Source organism: Cherax quadricarinatus, chromosome 79 (assembly GCF_038502225.1).
Source record: "Cherax quadricarinatus isolate ZL_2023a chromosome 79, ASM3850222v1, whole genome shotgun sequence".
In the NCBI taxonomy this organism is placed as follows: domain Eukaryota; kingdom Metazoa; phylum Arthropoda; class Malacostraca; order Decapoda; family Parastacidae; genus Cherax; species Cherax quadricarinatus.
This window is the reverse complement of record NC_091370.1, coordinates 18977361-19004782: the sequence shown is the minus strand read 5'-3', so window position 1 is coordinate 19004782 and position 27422 is coordinate 18977361. Positions and strand designations below refer to the sequence as shown.

At 42.3% G+C, this 27422-nt stretch overlaps 1 protein-coding gene across 4 annotated transcripts in view; it reads right to left on the bottom strand.

Moving 5' to 3' along the window:
• Window positions 1-27422, bottom strand: part of Np (serine protease notopleural) — a 98662-nt gene that overhangs the window by 8731 nt on the left and 62509 nt on the right. For 2 of the 4 annotated variants that reach the window (XM_053797119.2, XM_053797117.2), the window contains exons 2-8: window positions 24983-25105; window positions 18243-18366; window positions 15206-17772; window positions 14650-14726; window positions 12958-13058; window positions 12425-12577; window positions 11844-11959 (exon numbers count right to left, since the gene is read on the bottom strand). In XM_053797119.2, the coding sequence (XP_053653094.2) occupies window positions 11844-11959; window positions 12425-12577; window positions 12958-13058; window positions 14650-14726; window positions 15206-17772; window positions 18243-18366; window positions 24983-25082 (3238 nt within the window). In that variant the 5' untranslated portion in view covers window positions 25083-25105. Of the gene's footprint in view, window positions 1-11843; window positions 11960-12424; window positions 12578-12957; window positions 13059-14649; window positions 14727-15205; window positions 17773-18242; window positions 18367-24970; window positions 25106-27422 lie in introns of all 4 variants that reach the window. The other 2 variants (XM_053797116.2, XM_053797115.2) reach the window with 1 other exon arrangement.

Here is a 27422-nt window from a genome sequence, read left to right as displayed (position 1 = left end):
TCTTCCCGCGATTCCTGACTCCTAAAGGATTCTTTTAGCTTAAGTTCGATGCTTGCTATTTCTCTGACCAGTGTCTCCCTGCGCATTTCAGATATATTGACCTCTTTTAGCCGCTCTGTTATTCTTTTCCGTCGCCTGTAAAGGGAGCGCCTGTCTCTTTCTATTTTACATCTACTCCTCCTTTTTCTTAGAGGAATAAGCCTTGTGCATACATCGAGTGCCACCGAGTTAATCTGTTCTAGGCATAAGTTTGGGTCTGTGTTGCTTAGTATATCTTCCCAGCTTATATCGGTTAGGACTTGGTTTACTTGGTCCCACTTTATGTTTTTGTTATTGAAGTTGAATTTGGTGAATGCTCCCTCGTGACTAGTCTCATTTTGTCGGTCTGGGGCTCCATGCATACATAAAAAAAAACTTTTTACGAAAATCTTATCCTTAAAAATTCTAAGTGTTTTAGATTCAAATCAGTAACACAAAACGTCCTCCATGAAAATTTGACATTACTCTTTGTCAAGATATATATATATGTGTCCACAGCTCAACAATTAATTTATATCAACAGTTTTAGCACCCGCATCATTAGTATATTGATCTATATTAAGTTCTCGTTTCACTCTAGAAGATTAGGCTAGTGTAGTTCTAGACTTAAGAGAGGCTAGTGGCTCCCAGTCGCTCCTAGGTACGACTTAAGAGAGGTTAGTGGCTCCCAGTCGCTCCTAGGTACGACTTAAGAGAGGCTAATGGCTCCCAGTCGCTCCTAGGTACGACTTAAGAGAGGCTAATGGCTCCCAGTCGCTCCTAGGTACGACTTAAGAGAGGCTAATGGCTCCCAGTCGCTCCTAGGTACGACTTAAGAGAGGCTAGTGGCTCCCAGTCGCTCCTAGGTACGACTTAAGAGAGGCTAATGGCTCCCAGTCGCTCCTAGGTACGACTTAAGAGAGGCTAATGGCTCCCAGTCGCTCCTAGGTACGACTTAAGAGAGGCTAATGGCTCCCAGTCGCTCCTAGGTACGACTTAAGAGAGGCTAGTGGCTCCCAGTCGCTCCTAGGTACGACTTAAGAGAGGCTAATGGCCCCCAGTCGCTCCTAGGTACGACTTAAGAGAGGCTAATGGCTCCCAGTCGCTCCTAGGTACGAATAATGACTAGATTCAGTGTCAAAACTACATAAAAAAAACAGACTAAGAGAGTTAAGATATAAAAGTTACATGAGCAGAAAAGGTCGTACAAAGAGCCAGTCTATGCACTACGTACTTGAGGAATCTACAAATTCCTCCATTACTTCCATGACTGAACAATAACACGTTTTTTTCACTTGTATAAAAGGCTTCTGTTGACTATTCTAATTAGCTTAGTTAATTAATGAATATTTGAGATTTAACTATTTTCCATTTCTTATAATTACCGAGACTTCACAATTAACTAACAAATTTGAAATAAATCTTTATGTAACGTTTCGGTCCATCCCAGACCAATACTAAGTTGTGGCTTTACAATGGTCCATCTCAGACCAATACTAAGTTGTGGCTTTACAATGGTCCATCTCAGACCAATACTAAGTTGTGGCTTTACAATGGTCCATCTCAGACCAATACTAAGTTGTGGCTTTACAATGGTCCATCCCAGGCCAATACTAAGTTGTGGCTTTACAATGGTCCATCCCAGACCAATACTAAGTTGTGGCTTTACAATGGTCCATCCCAGACCAATACTAAGTTGTGGCTTTACAATGGTCCATCCCAGACCAATACTAAGTTGTGGCTTTACAATGGTCCATCTCAGACCAATACTAAGTTGTGGCTTTACAATGGTCCATCTCAGACCAATACTAAGTTGTGGCTTTACAATGGTCCATCCCAGACCAATACTAAGTTGTGGCTTTACAATGGTCCATCCCAGACCAATACTAAGTTGTGGCTTTACAATGGTCCATCCCAGACCAATACTAAGTTGTGGCTTTACAATGGTCCATCCCAGACCAATACTAAGTTGTGGCTTTACAATGGTCCATCCCAGACCAATACTAAGTTGTGGCTTTACAATGGTCCATCTCAGACCAATACTAAGTTGTGGCTTTACAATGGTCCATCCCAGACCAATACTAAGTTGTGATTTTACAATGGGCCATCTCAGACCATTACTAAGTTGTGGCTTTACAATGGTCCATCCCAGGCCAATACTAAGTTGTGATTTTACAATGGGCCATCTCAGACCACTACTAAGTTGTGGCTTTACAATGGTCCATCCCAGACCAATACTAAGTTGTGGCTTTACAATGGTCCATCCTGGACCATTACTAAGTTGTGGCTTTACAATGGTCCATCTCAGACCATTACTAAGTTGTGGCTTTACAATGGTCCATCCCGGACCTAAGCCTCATCTAAGAATTCCGCTTACAAGTTGTAAAATCTTCCCAGTCATAGAATTGTGGTTTTCATTCTTCAGCTCCGAGAGAAGAACTGTCTGTAATGGTCGTGTCTGATTACTACAGTCACTTGTGGTCACATGTCAGAGTCATCTGTAGGCGGCAAGCAAAGGCACACAGGTGCTCAGACAGTACTAATAAGTGTTCAGGCTAAATAGGCTCTCCTGTAGATTGACAATATATATATATATATATATATATATATATATATATATATATATATATATATATATATATATATATATATATATATATATATATATATATATATATATATAATAAGATCACAGTAAACAGGTGATTTCAGAATATGCAAAACAACCACTCTGAAAGAATAGAGAAGTTCTCCTTAGAACAGAATGTTGTCCCACTAAAGACTTGTCTGTAATCCTGAGGAAGTAAGACCTACAACCCGAAAGTAACAACTGCTTGGTTAACTCAAGAGTCACTAAGGTCCGTTCATCATCAGCTAGGGATACTTTAATGTATATATTCGTGATGTTTATATATCCTGTTTCAAGACTTGAATATGCTCGTCCGCCTGCGGTGATACGACCCCTCAAGTGACCAGAAAGTTATTATTTGTTATGAGTCTATGTTATATGTCCTCTACACACACACAACAAAAGCTTAAATGCGTCATTATCACTACAAATAACATGTGAGTGTAAGCAGTGGAAGCAGGAGCCTGCAGTCACGACCACAGACTCAGAACACTGCAGTTTGTATCAGCAGAACTAAGTGCTATATTTATATTCATGCAGTTACAACAGTAAAGAAAGAATAAGAAGTGAGATGACGTCTAGATATTATTATTATTATTATTATTATTATTATTATTATTATTATTATTATTATTATTATTATTATTCACAGGGATGCTAAACGTTTATAGGACAAACCATCTAGGGGAATGGGAGGCAGATAGGTCTGAGCCAAGAGAATAGCTTCAATTCCTTGGATGAAAAGTCCTACACCAGCATCACATAACTTTACCCTTGAAAGGTCAAGGAAAGGTTTTAGAAAGAACTTGTCAAGAAGAGAAAGAGAGAGATCTAAGAAATGCTCGGCCTCTCACACACTGTGCCCGACTTTACACTACTCAGGGGTTTATGGTGTGAGGATTAGTGCCACCATTTACACTTCTATTAAAGATGCAGAAAGGGTTCAAAAATAATTCTACGAATATACAGAACGTTGCCAGCTATTTCTCAGGACCAGAGGCATATTGCGGCCTAGTGATGAGGTAAGTGTTGTGAATAGTAACACTCTTTACTGGAAGTTTGGCGAATGATAGCATTGTGATTTTTTATACACGACAGGTACTTTAAAGGAGCAGATATACTTGAAAAAATCTTAAACGAGGTTATTTTGTTCATATTAAAGTGAAGAGGAAGCCTCAAACAGATCAAAACCTATAAAAAATAAGTCAATACCGCGAATGCCACAATTCACAACTAACACATTATTCGTTGGAAACCTTAAGACAACGTTCGGGTGCATCCTGGCCCCTGGGCCATTATCCTGGCCCCTGGGCCATTATCCTGGTCCAGGGGCCATTATCCTGGCCCAGGTTGGGGGCAAAACGTTACATCAAGTTTCTTTTCCAAAGGATATTAGACATTAAGTACAGTGTACAACATGTATGCCAGAGTTATTTATAATTCTCTCCAGATACAGTACACTCTTACACAGTTCCTCTATATAATGTATATTTTTGTAAATGAGATCAAAACAGTTCATCTAAAAATGAACAACAGTACTAAAGGCCTTTCAATCCGCTGTCCAATTTTAGATGTCCTTTTTCAGTTGTATTTACCAAAAAAATCGTACCATAAAGGAACTTTATTAGATAACTTACTGTATATTAATTTAATAATTTTTTCATTGTCCCTTTAGGATTTATGTATAATTTTAAAATATTTTTGTCCCTTTCTGCAACCTTACTCAACACTGTTGGTGATGTAATTTTTACAAGCATTTTAATATCCAATCAGAGACTATTAAAATTTAATTATATTACAAAGTTTATATGAAAAATTATTTTACGAAGAATATTTATCTGCATAAATAGTTCAGTTAAATTTTATGTGGATATAATATAAATAATTTGACTGGAAATGTTAACTTGTGAAGGTAATTTTATTCGCGAGGATAAAATATTCTTAATAAAACTGGTAAATCAGTGCTAGCACTATTATAGAATTATACAAGTACATGATGATAGTGGCGTGTATTATAGTTATGAAAATATGTAATGTGTTATATAAATATGTAGTCAAAGTGATGTGTATTATTGTAATATATACAAGACATATGTGTGGTTAAGATAGTGATGCTGACAGATGTAAATAATAGTAAATAATAGTAATGATGATAGGAATATGATGGTGGTGAGAGATGGTGGTGATAATGGTAGTTGAAGTAGTGGTTAGTGTTGTGGTGGTGGTGATAATGGTAGTTGAAGTAGTGGTTAGTGTTGTGGTGGTGGTGATAATGGTAGTTGAAGTAGTGGTTAGTGTTGTGGTGGTGGTGATAATGGTAGTTGAAGTAGTGGTTAGTGTTGTGGTGGTGGTGATAATGGTAGTTGAAGCAGTGGTTAGTGTTGTGGTGGTGGTGATAATGGTAGTTGAAGTAGTGGTTAGTGTTGTGGTGGTGGTGATAATGGTAGTTGAAGTAGTGGTTAGTGTTGTGGTGGTGGTGATAATGGTAGTTGAAGTAGTGGTTAGTGTTGTGGTGGTGGTGATAATGGTAGTTGAAGCAGTGGTTAGTGTTGTGGTGGTGGTGATAATGGTAGTTGAAGTAGTGGTTAGTGTTGTGGTGGTGGTGATAATGGTAGTTGAAGTAGTGGTTAGTGTTGTGGTGGTGGTGATAATGGTAGTTGAAGTAGTGGTTAGTGTTGTGGTGGTGGTGATAATGGTAGTTGAAGCAGTGGTTAGTGTTGTGGTGGTGGTGTTAATGGTAGTTGAAGTAGTGGTCAGTGTTGTGGTGGTGGTGATAATGGTAGTTGAAGTAGTGGTTAGTGTTGTGGTGGTGGTGATAATGGTAGTTGAAGTAGTGGTCAGTGTTGTGGTGGTGGTGATAATGGTAGTTGAAGTAGTGGTTAGTGTTGTGGTGGTGGTGATAATGGTAGTTGAAGTAGTGGTCAGTGTTGTGGTGGTGGTGATAATGGTAGTTGAAGTAGTGGTTAGTGTTGTGGTGGTGGTGATAATGGTAGTTGAAGTAGTGGTCAGTGTTGTGGTGGTGGTGATAATGGTAGTTGAAGTAGTGGTCAGTGTTGTGGTGGTGGTGATAATGGTAGTTGAAGTAGTGGTCAGTGTTGTGGTGGTGGTGATAATGGTAGTTGAAGTAGTGGTTAGTGTTTTGGTGGTGGTGATAATGGTTGTTGAAGTAGTGGTTAATGTTGTGGTGGTGGTGATAATGGTAGTTGAAGTAGTGGTTAGTGTTGTGGTGGTGGTGATAATGGTAGTTGAAGTAGTGGTTAGTGTTGTGGTGGTGGTGATAATGGTAGTTGAAGTGGTTAGTGTTGTGGTGGTGGTGATAATGGTAGTTGAAGTGGTTAGTGTTGTGGTGGTGGTGATAATGGTAGTTGAAGTAGTGGTTAGTGTTGTGGTGGTGGTGATAATGGTAGTTGAAGCAGTGGTTAGTGTTGTGGTGGTGGTGATAATGGTAGTTGAAGTAGTGGTTAGTGTTGTGGTGGTGGTGATAATGGTAGTTGAAGTAGTGGTTAGTGTTGTGGTGGTGGTGATAATGGTAGTTGAAGCAGTGGTTAGTGTTGTGGTGGTGGTGATAATGGTAGTTGAAGTAGTGGTTAGTGTTGTGGTGGTGGTGATAATGGTAGTTGAAGTAGTGGTTAGTGTTGTGGTGGTGGTGATAATGGTAGTTGAAGTGGTTAGTGTTGTGGTGGTGGTGATAATGGTAGTTGAAGTGGTTAGTGTTGTGGTGGTGGTGATAATGGTAGTTGAAGTAGTGGTTAGTGTTGTGGTGGTGGTGATAATGGTAGTTGAAGCAGTGGTTAGTGTTGTGGTGGTGGTGATAATGGTAGTTGAAGCAGTGGTTAGTGTTGTGGTGGTGGTGATAATGGTAGTTGAAGTAGTGGTTAGTGTTGTGGTGGTGGTGATAATGGTAGTTGAAGCAGTGGTTAGTGTTGTGGTGGTGGTGATAATGGTAGTTGAAGTAGTGGTTAGTGTTGTGGTGGTGGTGATAATGGTAGTTGAAGTAGTGGTTAGTGTTGTGGTGGTGGTGATAATGGTAGTTGAAGCAGTGGTTAGTGTTGTGGTGGTGGTGATAATGGTAGTTGAAGCAGTGGTTAGTGTTGTGGTATGGTGGTGATAATGGTAGTTGAAGCAGTGGTTAGTGTTGTGGTGGTGGTGATAATGGTAGTTGAAGTAGTGGTTAGTGTTGTGGTGGTGGTGATAATGGTAGTTGAAGTAGTGGTTAGTGTTGTGGTGGTGGTGATAATGGTAGTTGAAGTAGTGGTTAGTGTTGTGGTGGTGGTGATAATGGTAGTTGAAGTAGTGGTTAGTGTTGTGGTGGTGGTGATAATGGTAGTTGAAGTGGTTAGTGTTGTGGTGGTGGTGATAATGGTAGTTGAAGTAGTGGTTAGTGTTGTGGTGGTGGTGATAATGGTAGTTGAAGCAGTGGTTAGTGTTGTGGTGGTGGTGATAATGGTAGTTGAAGTAGTGGTTAGTGTTGTGGTGGTGGTGATAATGGTAGTTGAAGCAGTGGTTAGTGTTGTGGTGGTGGTGATAATGGTAGTTGAAGTAGTGGTTAGTGTTGTGGTGGTGGTGATAATGGTAGTTGAAGCAGTGGTTAGTGTTGTGGTGGTGGTGATAATGGTAGTTGAAGTAGTGGTTAGTGTTGTGGTCGTGGTGATAATGGTAGTTAAAGTAGTGATTAGTGTTGTGGTGGTGGTGATAATGGTTGTTGAAGTACTGGTTAGTGTTGTGGTGGTGGTGATAATGGTAGTTGAAGTAGTGGTTAGTGTTGTGGTGGTGGTGATAATGGTAGTTGAAGCAGTGGTTAGTGTTGTGGTGGTGGTGATAATGGTAGTTGAAGTAGTGGTTAGTGTTGTGGTGGTGGTGATAATGGTAGTTGAAGTAGTGGTTAGTGTTGTGGTGGTGGTGATAATGGTAGTTGAAGTAGTGGTTAGTGTTGTGGTGGTGGTGATAATGGTAGTTGAAGTAGTGGTTAGTGTTGTGGTGGTGGTGATAATGGTAGTTGAAGCAGTGGTTAGTGTTGTGGTGGTGGTGATAATGGTAGTTGAAGTAGTGGTTAGTGTTGTGGTGGTGGTGATAATGGTAGTTGAAGTAGTGGTTAGTGTTGTGGTGGTGGTGATAATGGTAGTTGAAGTAGTGGTTAGTGTTGTGGTGGTGGTGATAATGGTAGTTGAAGTAGTGGTTAGTGTTGTGGTGGTGGTGATAATGGTAGTTGAAGTAGTGGTTAGTGTTGTGGTGGTGGTGATAATGGTAGTTGAAGCAGTGGTTAGTGTTGTGGTGGTGGTGATAATGGTAGTTGAAGTAGTGGTTAGTGTTGTGGTGGTGGTGATAATGGTAGTTGAAGTAGTGGTTAGTGTTGTGGTGGTGGTGATAATGGTAGTTGAAGCAGTGGTTAGTGTTGTGGTGGTGGTGATAATGGTAGTTGAAGTAGTGGTTAGTGTTGTGGTGGTGGTGATAATGGTAGTTGAAGTAGTGGTTAGTGTTGTGGTGGTGGTGATAATGGTAGTTGAAGTAGTGGTTAGTGTTGTGGTGGTGGTGATAATGGTAGTTGAAGTAGTGGTTAGTGTTGTGGTGGTGGTGATAATGGTAGTTGAAGCAGTGGTTAGTGTTGTGGTGGTGGTGATAATGGTAGTTGAAGTAGTGGTTAGTGTTGTGGTGGTGGTGATAATGGTAGTTGAAGTAGTGGTTAGTGTTGTGGTGGTGGTGATAATGGTAGTTGAAGCAGTGGTTAGTGTTGTGGTTGTGGTGATAATGGTAGTTGAAGTAGTGGTTAGTGTTGTGGTGGTGGTGATAATGGTAGTTGAAGCAGTGGTTAGTGTTGTGGTGGTGGTGATAATGGTAGTTGAAGCAGTGGTTAGTGTTGTGGTGGTGGTGCTAATGGTAGTTGAAGTAGTGGTTAGTGTTGTGGTGGTGGTGATAATGGTAGTTGAAGTAGTGGTTAGTGTTGTGGTGGTGGTGATAATGGTAGCTGAAGCAGTGGTTAGTGTTGTGGTGGTGGTGATAATGGTAGTTGAAGCAGTGGTTAGTGTTGTGGTGGTGGTGATAATGGTAGTTGAAGCAGTGGTTAGTGTTGTGGTGGTGGTGATAATGGTAGTTGAAGCAGTGGTTAGTGTTGTGGTGGTGGTGATAATGGTAGTTGAAGTAGTGGTTAGTGTTGTGGTGGTGGTGATAATGGTAGTTGAAGTAGTGGTTAGTGTTGTGGTGGTGGTGATAATGGTAGTTGAAGCAGTGATTAGTGTTGTGGTGGTGGTGATAATGGTAGTTGAAGAAGTGGTTAGTGTTGTGGTGGTGGTGATAATGGTAGTTGAAGCAGTGGTTAGTGTTGTGGTGGTGGTGATAATGGTAGTTGAAGTAGTGGTTAGTGTTGTGGTGGTGGTGATAATGGTAGTTGAAGTAGTGGTTAGTGTTGTGGTGGTGGTGATAATGGTAGTTGAAGAAGTGGTTAGTGTTGTGGTGGTGGTGATAATGGTAGTTGAAGTAGTGGTTAGTGTTGTGGTGGTGGTGATAATGGTAGTTGAAGTAGTGGTTAGTGTTGTGGTGGTGGTGATAATGGTAGTTGAAGTAGTGGTTAGTGTTGTGGTGGTGGTGATAATGGTAGTTGAAGTAGTGGTTAGTGTTGTGGTGGTGGTGATAATGGTAGTTGAAGCAGTGGTTAGTGTTGTGGTGGTGGTGATAATGGTAGTTGAAGTAGTGGTTAGTGTTGTGGTGGTGGTGATAATGGTAGTTGAAGTAGTGGTTAGTGTTGTGGTGGTGGTGATAATGGTAGTTGAAGTAGTGGTTAGTGTTGTGGTGGTGGTGATAATGGTAGTTGAAGTAGTGGTTAGTGTTGTGGTGGTAGTGATAATGGTAGTTGAAGCAGTGGTTAGTGTTGTGGTGGTGGTGATAATGGTAGTTGAAGTAGTGGTTAGTGTTGTGGTGGTGGTGATAAAGGTAGTTGAAATAGTGGTTAGTGTTGTGGTGGTGGTGATAATGGTAGTTGAAGTAGTGGTTAGTGTTGTGGTGGTGGTGATAATGGTAGTTGAAGTAGTGGTTAGTGTTGTGGTGGTGGTGATAATGGTAGTTGAAGCAGTGGTTAGTGTTGTGGTGGTGGTGATAATGGTAGTTGAAGTAGTGGTTAGTGTTGTGGTGGTGGTGATAATGTTAGTTGAAGCAGTGGTTAGTGTTGTGGTGGTGGTGATAATGGTAGTTGAAGTAGTGGTTAGTGTTGTGGTGGTGGTGATAATGGTAGTTGAAGTAGTGGTTAGTGTTGTGGTGGTGGTGATAATGGTAGTTGAAGTAGTGGTTAGTGTTGTGGTGGTGGTGATAATGGTAGTTGAAGTAGTGGTTAGTGTTGTGGTGGTGGTGGTGATAATGGTAGTTGAAGTAGTGGTTAGTGTTGTGGTGGTGATAATGGTAGTTGAAGTAGTGGTTAGTGTTGTGGTGGTGGTGATAATGGTAGTTGAAGCAGTGGTTAGTGTTGTGGTGGTGGTGATAATGGTAGTTGAAGCAGTGGTTAGTGTTGTGGTGGTGGTGATAATGGTAGTTGAAGCAGTGGTTAGTGTTGTGGTGGTGGTGATAATGGTAGTTGAAGCAGTGGTTAGTGTTGTGGTGGTGGTGATAATGGTAGTTGAAGTAGTGGTTAGTGTTGTGGTGGTGGTGATAATGGTAGTTGAAGTAGTGGTTAGTGTTGTGGTGGTGGTGATAATGGTAGTTGAAGTAGTGGTTAGTGTTGTGGTGGTGGTGATAATGGTAGTTGAAGTAGTGGTTAGTGTTGTGGTGGTGGTGATAATGGTAGTTGAAGTAGTGGTTAGTGTTGTGGTGGTGGTGATAATGGTAGTTGAAGTAGTGGTTAGTGTTGTGGTGGTGGTGATAATGGTAGTTGAAGTAGTGGTTAGCGTTGTGGTGGTGGTGATAATGGTAGTTGAAGTAGTGGTTAGTGTTGTGGTGGTGGTGATAATGGTAGTTGAAGAAGTGGTTAGTGTTGTGGTGGTGGTGATAATGGTAGTTGAAGTAGTGGTTAGTGTTGTGGTGGTGGTGATAATGGTAGTTGAAGTAGTGGTTAGTGTTGTGGTGGTGGTGATAATGGTAGTTGAAGCAGTGGTTAGTGTTGTGGTGGTGGTGATAATGGTAGTTGAAGTAGTGGTTAGTGTTGTGGTGGTGGTGATAATGGTAGTTGAAGTAGTGGTTAGTGTTGTGGTGGTGGTGATAATGGTAGTTGAAGTAGTGGTTAGTGTTGTGGTGGTGGTGATAATGGTAGTTGAAGTAGTGGTTAGTGTTGTGGTGGTGGTGATAATGGTAGTTGAAGTAGTGGTTAGTGTTGTGGTGGTGGTGATAATGGTAGTTGAAGTAGTGGTTAGTGTTGTGGTGGTGGTGATAATGGTAGTTGAAGTAGTGGTTAGTGTTGTGGTGGTGGTGATAATGGTAGTTGTAGTGGTTAGTGTTGTGGTGGTGGTGATAATGGTAGTTGAAGTAGTGGTTAGTGTTGTGGTGGTGGTGATAATGGTAGTTGAAGTAGTGGTTAGTGTTGTGGTGGTGGTGATAATGGTAGTTGAAGTAGTGGTTAGTGTTGTGGTGGTGGTGATAATGGTAGTTGAAGTAGTGGTTAGTGTTGTGGTGGTGGTGATAATGGTAGTTGAAGTAGTGGTTAGTGTTGTGGTGGTGGTGATAATGGTAGTTGAAGTAGTGGTTAGTGTTGTGGTGGTGGTGATAATGGTAGTTGAAGTAGTGTTGTGGTGGTGGTGATAATGGTAGTTGAAGTAGTGGTTAGTGTTGTGGTGGTGGTGATAATGGTAGTTGAAGTAGTGGTTAGTGTTGTGGTGGTGGTGATAATGGTAGTTGAAGTAGTGGTTAGTGTTGTGGTGGTGCTGTCAGTGAATGTAAGTTTGCTAATGTTGATAAAACACATCCTTGTTTAAAAATAAATGTCAAACATTTACAATGTCCCTAAACAAACTTGAAATAACATTCAAACGGCCAACTGGAATGCACAAGTCTGCCATTTAAAATAAAATGAAGAGCCAAGACCCATTCCACATAATTTCAGCAATTTGGAGACTGATATATGACATAAGAATGCCATCATACTGTCAAAAAGTAACACATCGTGTAAGAAGTAATGGGGATTGATTCAGCGGTCTGGCAGTTTTAATTTCATACGGGCACAGATTTCGATATTTCGACCGATTTTGATATTTGTGTCAACATAGGTGTCAGGAGGACTTACCTTCATAGAGTCTTCCCCAGCCGGTGACGTAACCAGTGTTATTGAGGAAGCTGTAGTCATCTTGGGGAACACAGATGGGGATGATGTTGGGCAGGAAGCTGACTGGCTCGTAGAACCTAACACAGAGACAGACCACTCTTACCATCCTTATTTAGTCTTGGAAGGGACCAACTTTCCTTATTCTTTGGAGGGACCAACGTTATTTAGTCTTGGGATACACCAACTTTATTTAGAAAGTCTTGTTGACTTTTACTTTATTTATATAACAACTGTCTAATACCGTCATACCTGTCTATACACTGCCTTAGTGTACTAAACATTCTCCTACACCCAATGCAAAGGAAGTGAACTGATACTAATCAAGGTTTCGTGTTCCAAAGACTTGGATCTACTTGCCATGTCATTGAGTCAAACCTTATTACCTCTCATTAACCAGGTGCTGGTTAACATTTTGATTATAATAATTATTATCGTTCATGGAATGGTAGGTAGAGTTCTTAACCTTCATCAAAGTACTCCTCCTAAACATAATATTAGAATCCCCTATATCTTTCTACCTCCACGAGACGTATTTAAGTTACCTGAGGAGAGCCAGGTCGAATTCAAAAGTGCGAGCGTCGAACTTGGGATGAGTAGCGATAATCTGAACTTTCCTCTCAGCGAAGGGGTATGGTTCGTCAGATCTCTCCAGATCAAACTCTCCCAGCCGTAGGAGAAGCTGCTCTGGTTGTACACTGTTACAAGATACACGTAAGGTTGTGGTTCAAGTTATACTACATGTCAGATTAAATATGGTATGGATAGTTTAATTTAGGTATGGTTTGCTTAGAGGAGGATATAAAAATGTGATGGCAGAATGAAGAATGGTGTTTATAATAGGTTATATGGGTGTGATGATGGTAATGGGGAGGATGACTGTGTGATAAGCTTACCCAAGAAAAGCCCACAGATGTGACATTACTTATTTGGCCGCAAAATATTAAAAATAGCCTACACATTATTAAAGTCTGGTTGATAATTTACATTTACGTTAACAATACTTTGTGTTACTCTGCAGTCTAGAGTTATTTATATTTCTTGAACTGTGTTAAGTTACTTGAACTGTCTTACTCACTTTTCCACGCAGTGAGCAGCTGTAATGGCCCAGTTTTCATTAAGAAGAGCAGCTCCACACTTGTGAAGGAAGGTCACTTGTCTCCACTGCCTCAAGGACACCTGTAGCAACACACATGAGGGTAACCACTAACAAAACTTCCACACACAAAACAACAGTTTAATTCAGTATGATTCAAGGTGTATAAAACTGCTGTAGCTGACAATTACTGCCAACACCAAGCTTTATAAGCTGAATGATGCATGCAACACTAATGAAATTTGAAAAAAATACGATGGGTTGTTATACCGAGTAAATTTTGATACTGTCACATGACCTAGACTATAGTGAGGTGCAATGGTTTCAATATAGAATATACAGCAATAATTTCCTTTCAAAATAAGTCAATGTACACCACTAATACGCGGTGATAATTTATTGTTAACGAGAAGTTTGGCTAGCAACACAACTTACGTTAGTGTTTTCTGAAGTGTATGTACACTAAGAGCTTATGTATACACGGAGAGGTGTATGTCTCTCAGTACAATATATATATGAGAGTGTAATTTGAAAAAGAAATTAAAAGCAACACATTTAACTGGAATAAATTATCTTAGTGTACGTATTCTACTACTGTACATTTACATGAGGCATTAATAAACATAATACTGGGGGTGGGGACTCGAACCACGGTTCTTGTACATATTTGGCCCAACACCACGGTTAGAGTCCCTACATATTATTGTTTATCCACTAACAGTCATTACGACACTTAACTTGGGTTATATAGGACATGTTAAGGATTACTGTTTGTTTTTATTGACGGACTTTCACTGTCAGGAGACATGTGGGTTAACATGACACAGTCACTGCCTTAACGGGAACACTTTTTCCCTGGTCCAGGATAAGTAGGATACTAGGAGAGTAGGGTACGATATTATATAACACAGAACCAAAGATATTACATTATACATAACTCGTAATGTGCTTGTATGTGTGTATATTTATATTTGCTAGTTTAAAGGTTATCGACTACACGATGGTCATTATGGGGAACTAAGTTCCCGTCTTCTAATAACATGTTCATTTTTCCACTATAATCTACCTTGTTCATAATTACTATCACATTTGCTGTCTGTTTCGTAAGGTGAAGTCCAGGATCTTTCCTTAATTCATGAGAGGAAAGATCCTGGACTTCACCTTACGGAACAGACACAGCAAATGTGATAGTAATTATGGACAAGGTAGATTATAGTGGAAAAATGAACATGTTATTAGAAGACGGGGGAACTTACGTGCCCTTTAAGACTGCACTACACGTACTCACCTATTTGTGGTTGCAGGGGTAGAGTCTTAGCTCCTGGTCCCGCCTCTTCACCGGTTGCTACTAATGTGTGTGTGTGTGTGTGTGTGCATTTATGTATCTGTATACGTGTGTGTATTCCTGCATGTTTGTATGTGTGTGTATAACACTTACCTTAGTCATCCTAAGCAACACTGAAATATTTAAGAAAATATGTAGAAAATACAATACAAAACAACGATCAATTAAACAATGTAAAAAAAAATATCCGAAGATTTACTTTTCATTCTCTCTATTAAGTCACTGTTGATTACCTCACATTCCCCGCTGTACGACCCTTACGGGTTTAGCTCACCCCTTGATTACCTCCCACCCCAAGACACTGTATGACCCTTACGGCTTTAGCTCACCTGCCAGGGCCATTCTCCAAACGTAGCCTCGTTACCACCAACTATCCGCCCGGTCGGGTAGACGGGAACACCACAAACTATGGAAATATATATATATATATATATATATCTATATATATATATATATATATATATATATATATATATATATATATATATATATATATATATATATATATATATATATATATATTTAATCAAACATTATCCAAACACTTCTGCTTATTTCTCACTGCATAAAAATGAATGAAATTATCAACTGAGAGCAGACGTCATATACTCTAATATACAGTCCACTCTTAACAGTAAAATATGTTAGATATAATTAATATTACAATTCAGATTTTTGTCGTAGCCACTCAGTCACTACGACATGGGATAGTAACCATTATAAGCTAAATTATTTTCAATAAATTAAATATACAAAACTTCCATAAGTACTGATATTACGTAGATTTTTATGCTAAATATATAAAAGAAGACGTACATTGTTGCAGAAGTTGTTCAAAGTTCACATTTAATACTTAAGAAATATTAAACAAAAAATGTTGCTTACTGTCTTTGTAATTCGAAGTATTTAATTTCACCAGAAATTCGTCGACAAAACCTTCTGTTGTTGTGGCATTCAATATATCAGGCTTTACTGTAACGTTCCCACTAACAGGCTTCTCCGTAATTTCAATAGCAGGATTGACAGCGACATCTACACTGACAGGCTTCTCCGTCAATTCTACAATAGTAGGTTTGACAGTGCTTTCTTCAGTGACAGGCTTCTCCGTCAATTCTACAATAGTAGGTTTGACAGTGCTTTCTTCAGTGACAGGCTTCTCCGTCAATTCTACAATAGTAGGTTTGACAGTGCTTTCTTCAGTGACAGGCTTCTCCGTCAATTCTACAATAGTAGGTTTGACAGTGCTTTCTTCAGTGACAGGCTTCTCCGTCAATTCTACAATAGTAGGCTTGACAGTGCTTTCTTCAGTGACAGGTTTTTCTGTTACCTCTACAATCCCTGGCCCAATACTTATAACCCCGCCCCCTACAGGCTTCTCCATCACAACCACACTAGGCTTGAAAGTGACGTTCACACTAACAGGCTTTTCCGTCACAGATTCAGGCTTGTCCGTAGCAACACCACCGGGACTTAAAGTAGTCTCAACGATGTCGGGCTTGTTGGAGGCTTTGTCAGTTTCTTCGCTGACGCTAGGAGTCGAGTGTGCGGCCTCAGGCTGATCTGTAGTCCTGTCAGAGGTATCTGTCGGGAAAGGCTCCTCAGTAGTTTCCCATCCGGGGAAGATTACTGGGAAGTGTCCAGAGGGCAGTAGTGTTGTACTTTCCGGGGAGCTGACAGTGCCTGGTCGTGGAGTAACAGATGCAGGGGAAATTGATTGGTCGAGCCCCTCCTGTGGGAGGGTTGTGATGGCTGACTCAGGTTCATCAGTGGGTTTGGTACTACTCGGTAAGGTTGTTCCTGATATAATCTCGGTTGCATCGTCCGGTTCGGGAGATGCAGAAGCCGGAGAGAAATTGGGATCGATGGTTGTTTCCACTTCCTGGCTTGTGCCAACGAGTGTTGTGGCAGGTTCTGGAAAACCAGTGACAGGAAGCTTGGTTGTGACCACTTCTGGTACTGGTGTAGTTTTATCTTCCACGTTTATAGAACCTGATGTAGTTTCTACTTCTGTAACGTCGTCTCCTTCAGAAAAGACTGTTGTGGGAAGCATAGTAGACTCTTGTAAACCCGTGGACTCGGTAGCAGGAGCGCTAATCGGTGTAGCAGATTGCAAATTAGGGAGGGTAGGTTGAGAGTGTGGAAGAGTAACCTCCCCATCAAGAGGAGTTGCAGAAGACCCAGTCGTGCTTCCAGCATCGTTAGGAGTCTCTGTATCACCTTGCACTGTGACACCGGGATGAGTTACCTCGGTATGAGTAGGCTCGGGGTCAACAGCTACACTGGCCTCTGTCGCTGTGGAAGGTTCATCACTGCTGGTCTGCTCTTCGTCCGCTGGTCTTAGCGTCTGGGTCTCGCCTTCGTCAATGGTACTTGAAGAGGAAGTGGTTTCGGTTGTTTGCTCCTGATCCGACAGCCCTCCTTCAGTACCACCCACCACCACTCCTGTAGGTAACTGCAAGCGTGTAGGTTCCATTGAAGTAACACTTTCTTCGGTAGAACCTGGCCTTTCAGTGGCTTCTATTGAAGGATGTACCTCCTCGGTATAAGTGCTATTGGTTCCTGTTTGTTCTTCAGTAATTCCAGCCTGTCCAGTCGGTCCATCGATTGTGGTTCCAGTGTGATCCGTGGCTGCAGTATGTCCCTCAGTGGTGTCAGTCGGCCCAAGAGTGGTCTCAGTCGCTCCTGCCGTGCTTCCAGTCGTAGTCGTTCCAACAGGGGTTCCAGCCGTGGTTTCTGGCTGATTAACAACCGTTCCGACAGTGATTCCAGTGTTTCCAGCACTGGTAATACTAATTCCATCATTGGTTCCTGTCGGCCCGACAGTGGTTTCAGTCTGTCCGACAGTGATTCCAGTAGTTCCAGCAGTGGTAATACTAATCCCGACAGTGTTTCCAGTCGTTCCAGCAGTAATTCCTGTCGTTCCAGCAGTGGTCCCAGTCGTTCCAACAGTCGTCCCAGTCGATCCAGCAGTGATTCCAGTCGTTCCAGGCAGTTCGACAACGATTCCAGTCGTTCCAGCAGTGGTAATACTTGGTCCAGTTGTTCCAGCAGTAGCTCCAGTCGTTCCAGCAGTGGTAATACTAGATCCAGTGGTTCCAGTCTGGCTGAGAGTAGAGCCAGTTGTTCCAACAGTGGTTCCATTCGTTTCAACAGTAGTTCCAGTTTCAGCAGTGGTTCCAGTTTGCCCAAGAGTGGTCCCAGCTTGCTCGAGAGGAGATCCAGTTGTACCAGGAGTGGCTTCAGTCTGTCCGCTGGTGGTTGCTACAACTGTCGATACTTGGCCGGAAACGAGTCCAGGAGCAGACCCTGCGGGTCCCGGTTTGATGGTTTCGGGTTTGGTCGCCGGAACGAAACCAGGAATCATAGGAGAACCGGATGATGGTATCTCGTTAGTGATCTCTGATGGGGGAGCCTCGGCAGACTGCAGCTTGCAACACGAACCAAAATAAAATCTGTAGGAAAGAAGAGAATTAAAAACATTTCTGGAACATTAAGCAAATATCTGTTTATATATTTTTATCTACGAAGACAACATAGACACAGATATAAATTATTTGCGAAGACCCACATGGAGACAGAAAGAGTAAAATCGGACTGTATTTTGCGATCCGTTTGAAATCTTCAATAGTGAGGATCTGACAAGATGATGGACGCAAACACTATCTGTTTACACTCTATTTTGTCTCCATGTGAGTTTTCTTAACTCACCAGCAAGTGTCTACTACACTTTGATGTTTCATCACAGAAAAGTTGTACATTTTTACGTTCACATTGATGTCAAACATGTGTACTAATAAAATTAACACCCTTTCAGGAGGTGCCTTGATGCTTGTGAAGTGACTTTGAATCACAGCTCATTATCCTCCTTCCATTACCCAGGCGCTGTATGACTCCGTAGTATGTTAATGATAGTAAGACTAACCTGTCAATACAAGTGCCGAGGTGGGTTCCATTAGCCTCCTTACAGTCCCAGGCGAACATACACACCCCAGCCTCATTTATCTTCTTATCGGTACACGGGAGAGGGCGAATGTTTCGTCCATAACCTGTAGGTGAAAGTAGACCCTTAATTATTATTACTATTCTTACTCACGAAATCGTAATGACACGATTGTAAACAAACCATACCGCGGGTGGGGCTAGAACCCGCGGTCAAAGTAATAAAACTCCAGACTGACGCGTTAGCCACTGGACCAGCTAGCTACAATAAGATTCATCGAACTAGTCTGAAGTTTTATGACTCTCTGACCGCGGGTTCTAGCCCCACCCGTGGTATGGTTTATTACTACTACTGAAGACGCTATATTAACGGTGCTGTTGAATAATTGGGTAGGTGGGAATGGTTGTTTTGAGAAAGACCTGCCTAGTATGAGCCAGTAGGCCTGCTGCAGTGTTCCTCCATTCTTATGAGAACACAGTTTTGTTCCAGCAACAATAGACTAGTATTAAATAACTCGTTTGCAAACTACGCTAAAAATATTAATATAATTGATCACAAATTATAAATACGCGCATTAATACACTGTAATATCTATCAGTGAAAATATACTTGAGGAATTATTAAGCAAGTTTAACTCAAACATAATGACAAAAATATTGACACATATTTTATACAGTAATTTATTATACAGTAGTTTACATTTGCTCTTTTTGTTAATATAATACTAGTATATAATATAGTGTTATGTAATAATACTTTGTGGTAATATATTATACAGTAGACTGTGAGCAGTTAGTGACAGATGCCGGAGCAACTTGACAGTGGAACAAGTTAGTGACAGATGCCGGAGCAACTTGACAGTGGAACAAGTTAGTGACAGATGCCGGAGCAACTTGACATTAGAACAAGTTAGTGACAGATGCCGGAGCAACTTGACATTGGAACAAGTTAGTGACAGATGCCGGAGCAACTTGACAGTGGAACAAGTTAGTGACAGATGCCGGAGCAACTTGACATTGGAACAAGTTAGTGACAGATGCCGGAGCAACTTGACATTGGAACAAGTTAGTGACAGATGCCGGAGCAACTTGACAGTGGAACAAGTTAGTGACAGATGCCGGAGCAACTTGACAGTGGAACAAGTTAGTGACAGATGCCGGAGCAACTTGACAGTGGAACAAGTTAGTGACAGATGCCGGAGCAACTTGACAGTGGAACAAGTTAGTGACAGATGCCGGAGCAACTTGACAGTGGAACAAGTTAGTGACAGATGCCGGAGCAACTTGACAGTGGAACAAGTTAGTGACAGATGCCGGAGCAACTTGACAGTGGAACAAGTTAGTGACAGATGCCGGAGCAACTTGACAGTGGAACAAGTTAGTGACAGATGCCGGAGCAACTTGACAGTGGAACAAGTTAGTGACAGATGCCGGAGCAACTTGACAGTGGAACAAGTTAGTGACAGATGCCGGAGCAACTTGACAGTGGAACAAGTTAGTGACAGATGCCGGAGCAACTTGACAGTGGAACAAGTTAGTGACAGATGCCGGAGCAACTTGACAGTGGAACAAGTTAGTGACAGATGCCGGAGCAACTTGACGGTGGAACAAGTTAGTGACAGATGCCGGAGCAACTTGACAGTGGAACAAGTTAGTGACAGATGCCGGAGCAACTTGACAGTGGAACAAGTTAGTGACAGATGCCGGAGCAACTTGACAGTGGAGCAAGTTAGTGACAGATGCCGGAGCAACTTGACAGTGGAACAAGTTAGTGACAGATGCCGGAGCAACTTGACAGTGGAACAAGTTAGTGACAGATGCCGGAGCAACTTGACAGTGGAGCAAGTTAGTGACAGATGCCGGAGCAACTTGACAGTGGAACAAGTTAGTGACAGATGCCGGAGCAACTTGACAGTGGAACAAGTTAGTGACAGATGCCGGAGCAACTTGACAGTGGAACAAGTTAGTGACAGATGCCGGAGCAACTTGACAGTGGAACAAGTTAGTGACAGATGCCGGAGCAACTTGACAGTGGAACAAGTTAGTGACAGATGCCGGAGCAACTTGACAGTGGAACAAGTTAGTGACAGATGCCGGAGCAACTTGACAGTGGAACAAGTTAGTGACAGATGCCGGAGCAACTTGACAGTGGAACAAGTTAGTGACAGATGCCGGAGCAACTTGACAGTGGAACAAGTTAGTGACAGATGCCGGAGCAACTTGACAGTGGAACAAGTTAGTGACAGATGCCGGAGCAACTTGACAGTGGAACAAGTTAGTGACAGATGCCGGAGCAACTTGACAGTGGAACAAGTTAGTGACAGATGCCGGAGCAACTTGACAGTGGAACAAGTTAGTGACAGATGCCGGAGCAACTTGACAGTGGAACAAGTTAGTGACAGATGCCGGAGCAACTTGACAGTGGAACAAGTTAGTGACAGATGCCGGAGCAACTTGACAGTGGAACAAGTTAGTGACAGATGCCGGAGCAACTTGACAGTGGAACAAGTTAGTGACAGATGCCGGAGCAACTTGACAGTGGAACAAGTTAGTGACAGATGCCGGAGCAACTTGACAGTGGAACAAGTTAGTGACAGATGCCGGAGCAACTTGACAGTGGAACAAGTTAGTGACAGATGCCGGAGCAACTTGACAGTGGAACAAGTTAGTGACAGATGCCGGAGCAACTTGACAGTGGAACAAGTTAGTGACAGATGCCGGAGCAACTTGACAGTGGAACAAGTTAGTGACAGATGCCGGAGCAACTTGACAGTGGAACAAGTTAGTGACAGATGCCGGAGCAACTTGACAGTGGAACAAGTTAGTGACAGATGCCGGAGCAACTTGACAGTGGAACAAGTTAGTGACAGATGCCGGAGCAACTTGACAGTGGAACAAGTTAGTGACAGATGCCGGAGCAACTTGACAGTGGAACAAGTTAGTGACAGATGCCGGAGCAACTTGACAGTGGAACAAGTTAGTGACAGATGCCGGAGCAACTTGACAGTGGAACAAGTTAGTGACAGATGCCGGAGCAACTTGACAGTGGAACAAGTTAGTGACAGATGCCGGAGCAACTTGACAGTGGAACAAGTTAGTGACAGATGCCGGAGCAACTTGACAGTGGAACAAGTTAGTGACAGATGCCGGAGCAACTTGACAGTGGAACAAGTTAGTGACAGATGCCGGAGCAACTTGACAGTGGAACAAGTTAGTGACAGATGCCGGAGCAACTTGACAGTGGAGCAAGTTAGTGACAGATGCCGGAGCAACTTGACAGTGGAACAAGTTAGTGACAGATGCCGGAGCAACTTGACAGTGGAACAAGTTAGTGACAGATGCCGGAGCAACTTGACAGTGGAACAAGTTAGTGACAGATGCCGGAGCAACTTGACAGTGGAACAAGTTAGTGACAGATGCCGGAGCAACTTGACAGTGGAACAAGTTAGTGACAGATGCCGGAGCAACTTGACAGTGGAGCAAGTTAGTGACAGATGCCGGAGCAACTTGACAGTGGAACAAGTTAGTGACAGATGCCGGAGCAACTTGACAGTGGAACAAGTTAGTGACAGATGCCGGAGCAACTTGACAGTGGAACAAGTTAGTGACAGATGCCGGAGCAACTTGACAGTGGAACAAGTTAGTGACAGATGCCGGAGCAACTTGACAGTGGAACAAGTTAGTGACAGATGCCGGAGCAACTTGACAGTGGAACAAGTTAGTGACAGATGCCGGAGCAACTTGACAGTGGAACAAGTTAGTGACAGATGCCGGAGCAACTTGACAGTGGAACAAGTTAGTGACAGATGCCGGAGCAACTTGACAGTGGAACAAGTTAGTGACAGATGCCGGAGCAACTTGACAGTGGAGCAAGTTAGTGACAGATGCCGGAGCAACTTGACAGTGGAACAAGTTAGTGACAGATGCCGGAGCAACTTGACAGTGGAACAAGTTAGTGACAGATGCCGGAGCAACTTGACAGTGGAACAAGTTAGTGACAGATGCCGGAGCAACTTGACAGTGGAACAAGTTAGTGACAGATGCCGGAGCAACTTGACAGTGGAACAAGTTAGTGACAGATGCCGGAGCAACTTGACAGTGGAACAAGTTAGTGACAGATGCCGGAGCAACTTGACAGTGGAACAAGTTAGTGACAGATGCCGGAGCAACTTGACAGTGGAACAAGTTAGTGACAGATGCTGGAGCAACTTGACAGTGGAACAAGTTAGTGACAGATGCCGGAGCAACTTGACAGTGGAACAAGTTAGTGACAGATGCCGGAGCAACTTGACAGTGGAGCAAGTTAGTGACAGATGCCGGAGCAACTTGACATTGGAACAAGTTAGTGACATGCCGGAGCAACTTGACATTGGAACAAGTTAGTGACAGATGCTGGAGCAACTTGACAGTGGAACAAGTTAGTGACAGATGCCGGAGCAACTTGACAGTGGAGCAAGTTAGTGACAGATGCCGGAGCAACTTGACAGTGGAACAAGTTAGTGACAGATGCCGGAGTAACTTGACAGTGGAACAAGTTAGTGACAGATGCCGGAGCAACTTGACAGTGGAACAAGTTAGTGACAGATGCCGGAGCAACTTGACAGTGGAACAAGTTAGTGACAGATGCCGGAGCAACTTGACAGTGGAGCGAGTTAGTGACAGATGCAAGTTAGTGACGTCAGAGCAACTTGACAGTGGAGCAAGTTAGTGACAGATGCCGGAGCAACTTGACAGTGGAACAAGTTAGTGACAGATGCCGGAGCAACTTGACAGTGGAACAAGTTAGTGACAGATGCCGGAGCAACTTGACAGTGGAACAAGTTAGTGACAGATGCCGGAGCAACTTGACAGTGGAACAAGTTAGTGACAGATGCCGGAGCAACTTGACAGTGGAACAAGTTAGTGACAGATGCCGGAGCAACTTGACAGTGGAACAAGTTAGTGACAGATGCCGGAGCAACTTGACAGTGGAACAAGTTAGTGACAGATGCCGGAGCAACTTGACAGTGGAACAAGTTAGTGACAGATGCCGGAGCAACTTGACAGTGGAACAAGTTAGTGACAGATGCCGGAGCAACTTGACAGTGGAGCAAGTTAGTGACAGATGCCGGAGCAACTTGACAGTGGAGCAAGTTAGTGACAGATGCCGGAGCAACTTGACAGTGGAACAAGTTAGTGACAGATGCCGGAGCAACTTGACAGTGGAACAAGTTAGTGACAGATGCCGGAGCAACTTGACAGTGGAACAAGTTAGTGACAGATGCCGGAGCAACTTGACAGTGGAACAAGTTAGTGACAGATGCCGGAGCAACTTGACAGTGGAACAAGTTAGTGACAGATGCCGGAGCAACTTGACAGTGGAACAAGTTAGTGACAGATGCCGGAGCAACTTGACAGTGGAACAAGTTAGTGACAGATGCTGGAGCAACTTGACAGTGGAACAAGTTAGTGACAGATGCCGGAGCAACTTGACAGTGGAACAAGTTAGTGACAGATGCCGGAGCAACTTGACAGTGGAGCAAGTTAGTGACAGATGCCGGAGCAACTTGACATTGGAACAAGTTAGTGACATGCCGGAGCAACTTGACATTGGAACAAGTTAGTGACATGCCGGAGCAACTTTACAAAGAAGAAACAGTGAAAGATGACACAGCAACTTCACAAAGAAACAAGAGACAATGACAGAGAGGGAAAGGAGAACGAACAGATAAGAACTATATTCACTGAACGAATTGTGATGAAGTACCAAGACTTGACTGCCACCCCCAACATATCGACAAGATTGCTACGAAAAGGAAGGGAAATTTTGTTCAATGAAGTGGTATTTTCCGAAGCGTAAAATTCCTGTTGGTCATTCAGCACAAGTATTAGTGAAGCTTCTTACTTCCTTCCCTCAACACGGGGCAGACAAGCAACCTATCTGAACAAGTGACTGCACTATGCTAGATCGAAAAGAGTTTTGTTACTCAAAAGGCTACTTAATATGATGAAGACTCAAACAGAAGTAACTGGCAAAGTATTAGCGACTATTAGGGAATCCCTGAAAGGCAGACGACGGAAGGTATATTAATAAATAGTGTAAGAAAGTTAGTGTTACCAGGGGTCCTTCAGGGGTCGGTGCAAGGTCCCATACTCTTTTCTTGTGTGTGTGTATTTTAACGAGCTACCCACGGCGGTGTACTCCAACATACCCTTGTTCTTGTTCGATGCAAAAAAAAATTAAGGATACAAACGGAGGACAATATAAGGTTGCGAGAAGATCAGGACATGCTAAGAGAATGAAAGAAATATTGGTTACCAACCCATCTAGTAAAAATTAGTGAAAATAGAAGGCTAAGAAAGGAAACTGAGAAAGTACCATACTGGAAATATGAAAAAAAAACAGTAATCATTACAATCACCTAACCTGTACCCAGAAACTCACAAAAATAACATTAATGTCACAATATACATAAACGCCATCGCAAATCCAGATAGACGTCTTAAAGTGAGTGTCTTGATGCGTAGTAAAGATCTCTGAATCCAAAAGACTGTAAATCATATTTCCCTTTGATTTAAACGTAATTACCACCAATACCCCAAAAATATATTCCTTATTAATCTACGAAGTAAGGTGTTACCTAGGCAAGATGCGATGTTAGTAATGTAGACGCTACTAGCAGCGTCTAGAGCCATGCGTCTAGCCTACAACAACAGACAAGTAGATCCTACCGTAGCGACTACCTCTGAGGTACAGGAACGGGTGGGCAGTGGTGAGGGAGACGAGGACAAACACTACTAATGCAGTCGCCTGTCTCCTCCAACACTCAGCCCACGGCAGCATAATGTTGTACTGCTGCCCACGATCTGTCAACAATAAATTATGTTAGTTATACCTCAATGCCAATCCAAATACACTTATACTAATAACACTACTACTATTAATAATAATAATAATAATAATAATAATAATAATAATAATAATAATAATAATAATAATAATAATAATAATAATTACAATAATTATAATAATAATAAAGGCCTGAGCTTGCTACCATCTGCAGCTCATAAGGCTGCCATCCCCACGAGCCCCTTCGAGGCGGGGTAGATGGCAGACCAGAGGCCTAGCTTCTCCCTACGAGCCCCGTGAGGGCGGGGAATGTGGCTAGGCCTGGGGACAGTTGGTCCCAAAGATGAGGGAGTACTTGTGCCTCCTCCCATGGGAGACTTACGTCTCGAGACACTCCCCAGATAGGGAGCCAAGGCCGGGTCACCACTACTTGGAAAAGACCCGGGCCGGGAGAATACCGGCGAATAAAAAAAAAAAATATAATAATAAACGGAATACATTACCGTGTTTGAGTTCCTTTGAAGTTAATATAGTCTCGTTACCTTAGAAAACAACTTTCTAACCTGGAGCTCATTACCTTTGTAAATTCTCATGATTAATGTGTTTGATTCATTTCCTTTGCAATTATTCATGTGTGACCAACTCTATACCTGGAGCTCATTACCTTTGTAACTTGGTCATGATTATGACCAGATCTAGTTCATTACCTTTGTAACTTGCTCAGCTATCAAAACTTTGGAGTCCAGTCCCTGGACCAATTATGTACCTCTGTAATCTTTTGACTACCGCCCACAGGATGGGTATGGGGTGACTACCGCCCACAGGATGGGTATGGGGTGCATAATAAACATGTTAAACTAACTGCACACCTTGCAGGTGAGTTTGTTCTGTGTTTTACATAGCACTGGAATTATTAATATAATCAAGGGGAAGCGCTAAACCCGTAGGATTATACAGCGCCTGTGGGGGGAATGTGGAAGGTATTCAGGCTTAATACATGGAATTGGAGCACAGATCCAATTTCCTAGATCAAGAGCCCCTCACCAGCGTCAAGGAACCTACCTTGAGGGGACATAGCACTAGAAGTGTTTGGATATTCAGAGCATTAACATTCCCATTCTAACATCAACTTGTTTCTGTCGTTATCAGCTGACACTAATCAGTTTCCTCTTGTCAACAATTCACTCTCATATTACGTAAATATTATCACAAAGCAATTATGTATATATATATATATTATATATATATATATATATATATATATATATATATATATATATATATATATATATATATATATATATATATAATTTTTTAAAGAGGTGGACCGGTAAGCCAGCGGAAGGCCTCGGTCAGATGACTAAAAGCTCCAGCTGCGGGTCATCATACGGCTATGACCTAGCCTAATCTATCTGCCTTGAAGAAATAATTTTGAGGTGTCAGTCCCTCAGCCCGAAGAAACTTCTAGCTCCTGGGTGTCAATCAATATATAATTTCGGAAATAAAGAGAGCAAAGTTTTGAACATGTCTTATACATCATACTCAAACGACATGAATGAGGCAAGTACAAGGGTAACTAGTTGATTTGGTGGGTACAATGGTGTGTTAGTGGCGGCTGCAGCAGCAACAGCTGCAATCAAATGTTTTAATAACATAGTGATGTAATATGTGAGGTGACTCAACCTGCTGGTTCGACTCCCGCTCAGGACTGACAGGTATGTCTACCTTTTTGTCCTCGTAGAGGGCTGTTACCTTGATGCTGGCGGCTCTTGATCCAAGGAATCGTACCTAACATCACAAATGATTCCCTCCCATTACCCAGGCCCTCCACAACTCCTATGGGGTGTATGTACACAGAGAGACGTACCCCATGCGAGGGCCTTCAGCTTATGCTGGTCTGCTAATGTGATCTTGGTAATTATGTTATTTATTGTATGTTAGGGAAAATTACCTGACACGGATCTATGGTATGAGTTGATATGTTCAGTGGTGCTGGCACTGTGGTTGAGATTCTGCAACACAAAGAACATATGAATCTGGAGTAGCCGACATTCTAATAGTGAACCATGGTACAGAGGCCAGTGGGATAACTGTATTAACTCAATGTTCTGAGCGTTACTATGGTGAACCAGGGAAGCAGTGATAACTAACTTGCCGACGCTGAACTCATTCTTCTAAGTGACTGACTAGATCTGTACATCTCGTTGAGACAGCCCTACTACTTGTCTTAGTGTGCTGGACACTTCTGTGACTCCTGACACACTACAAACACCTCCTGAAGGACACACAAACATCCTCTACATATTCCATTTACAATAATTAGTACAAAATTAA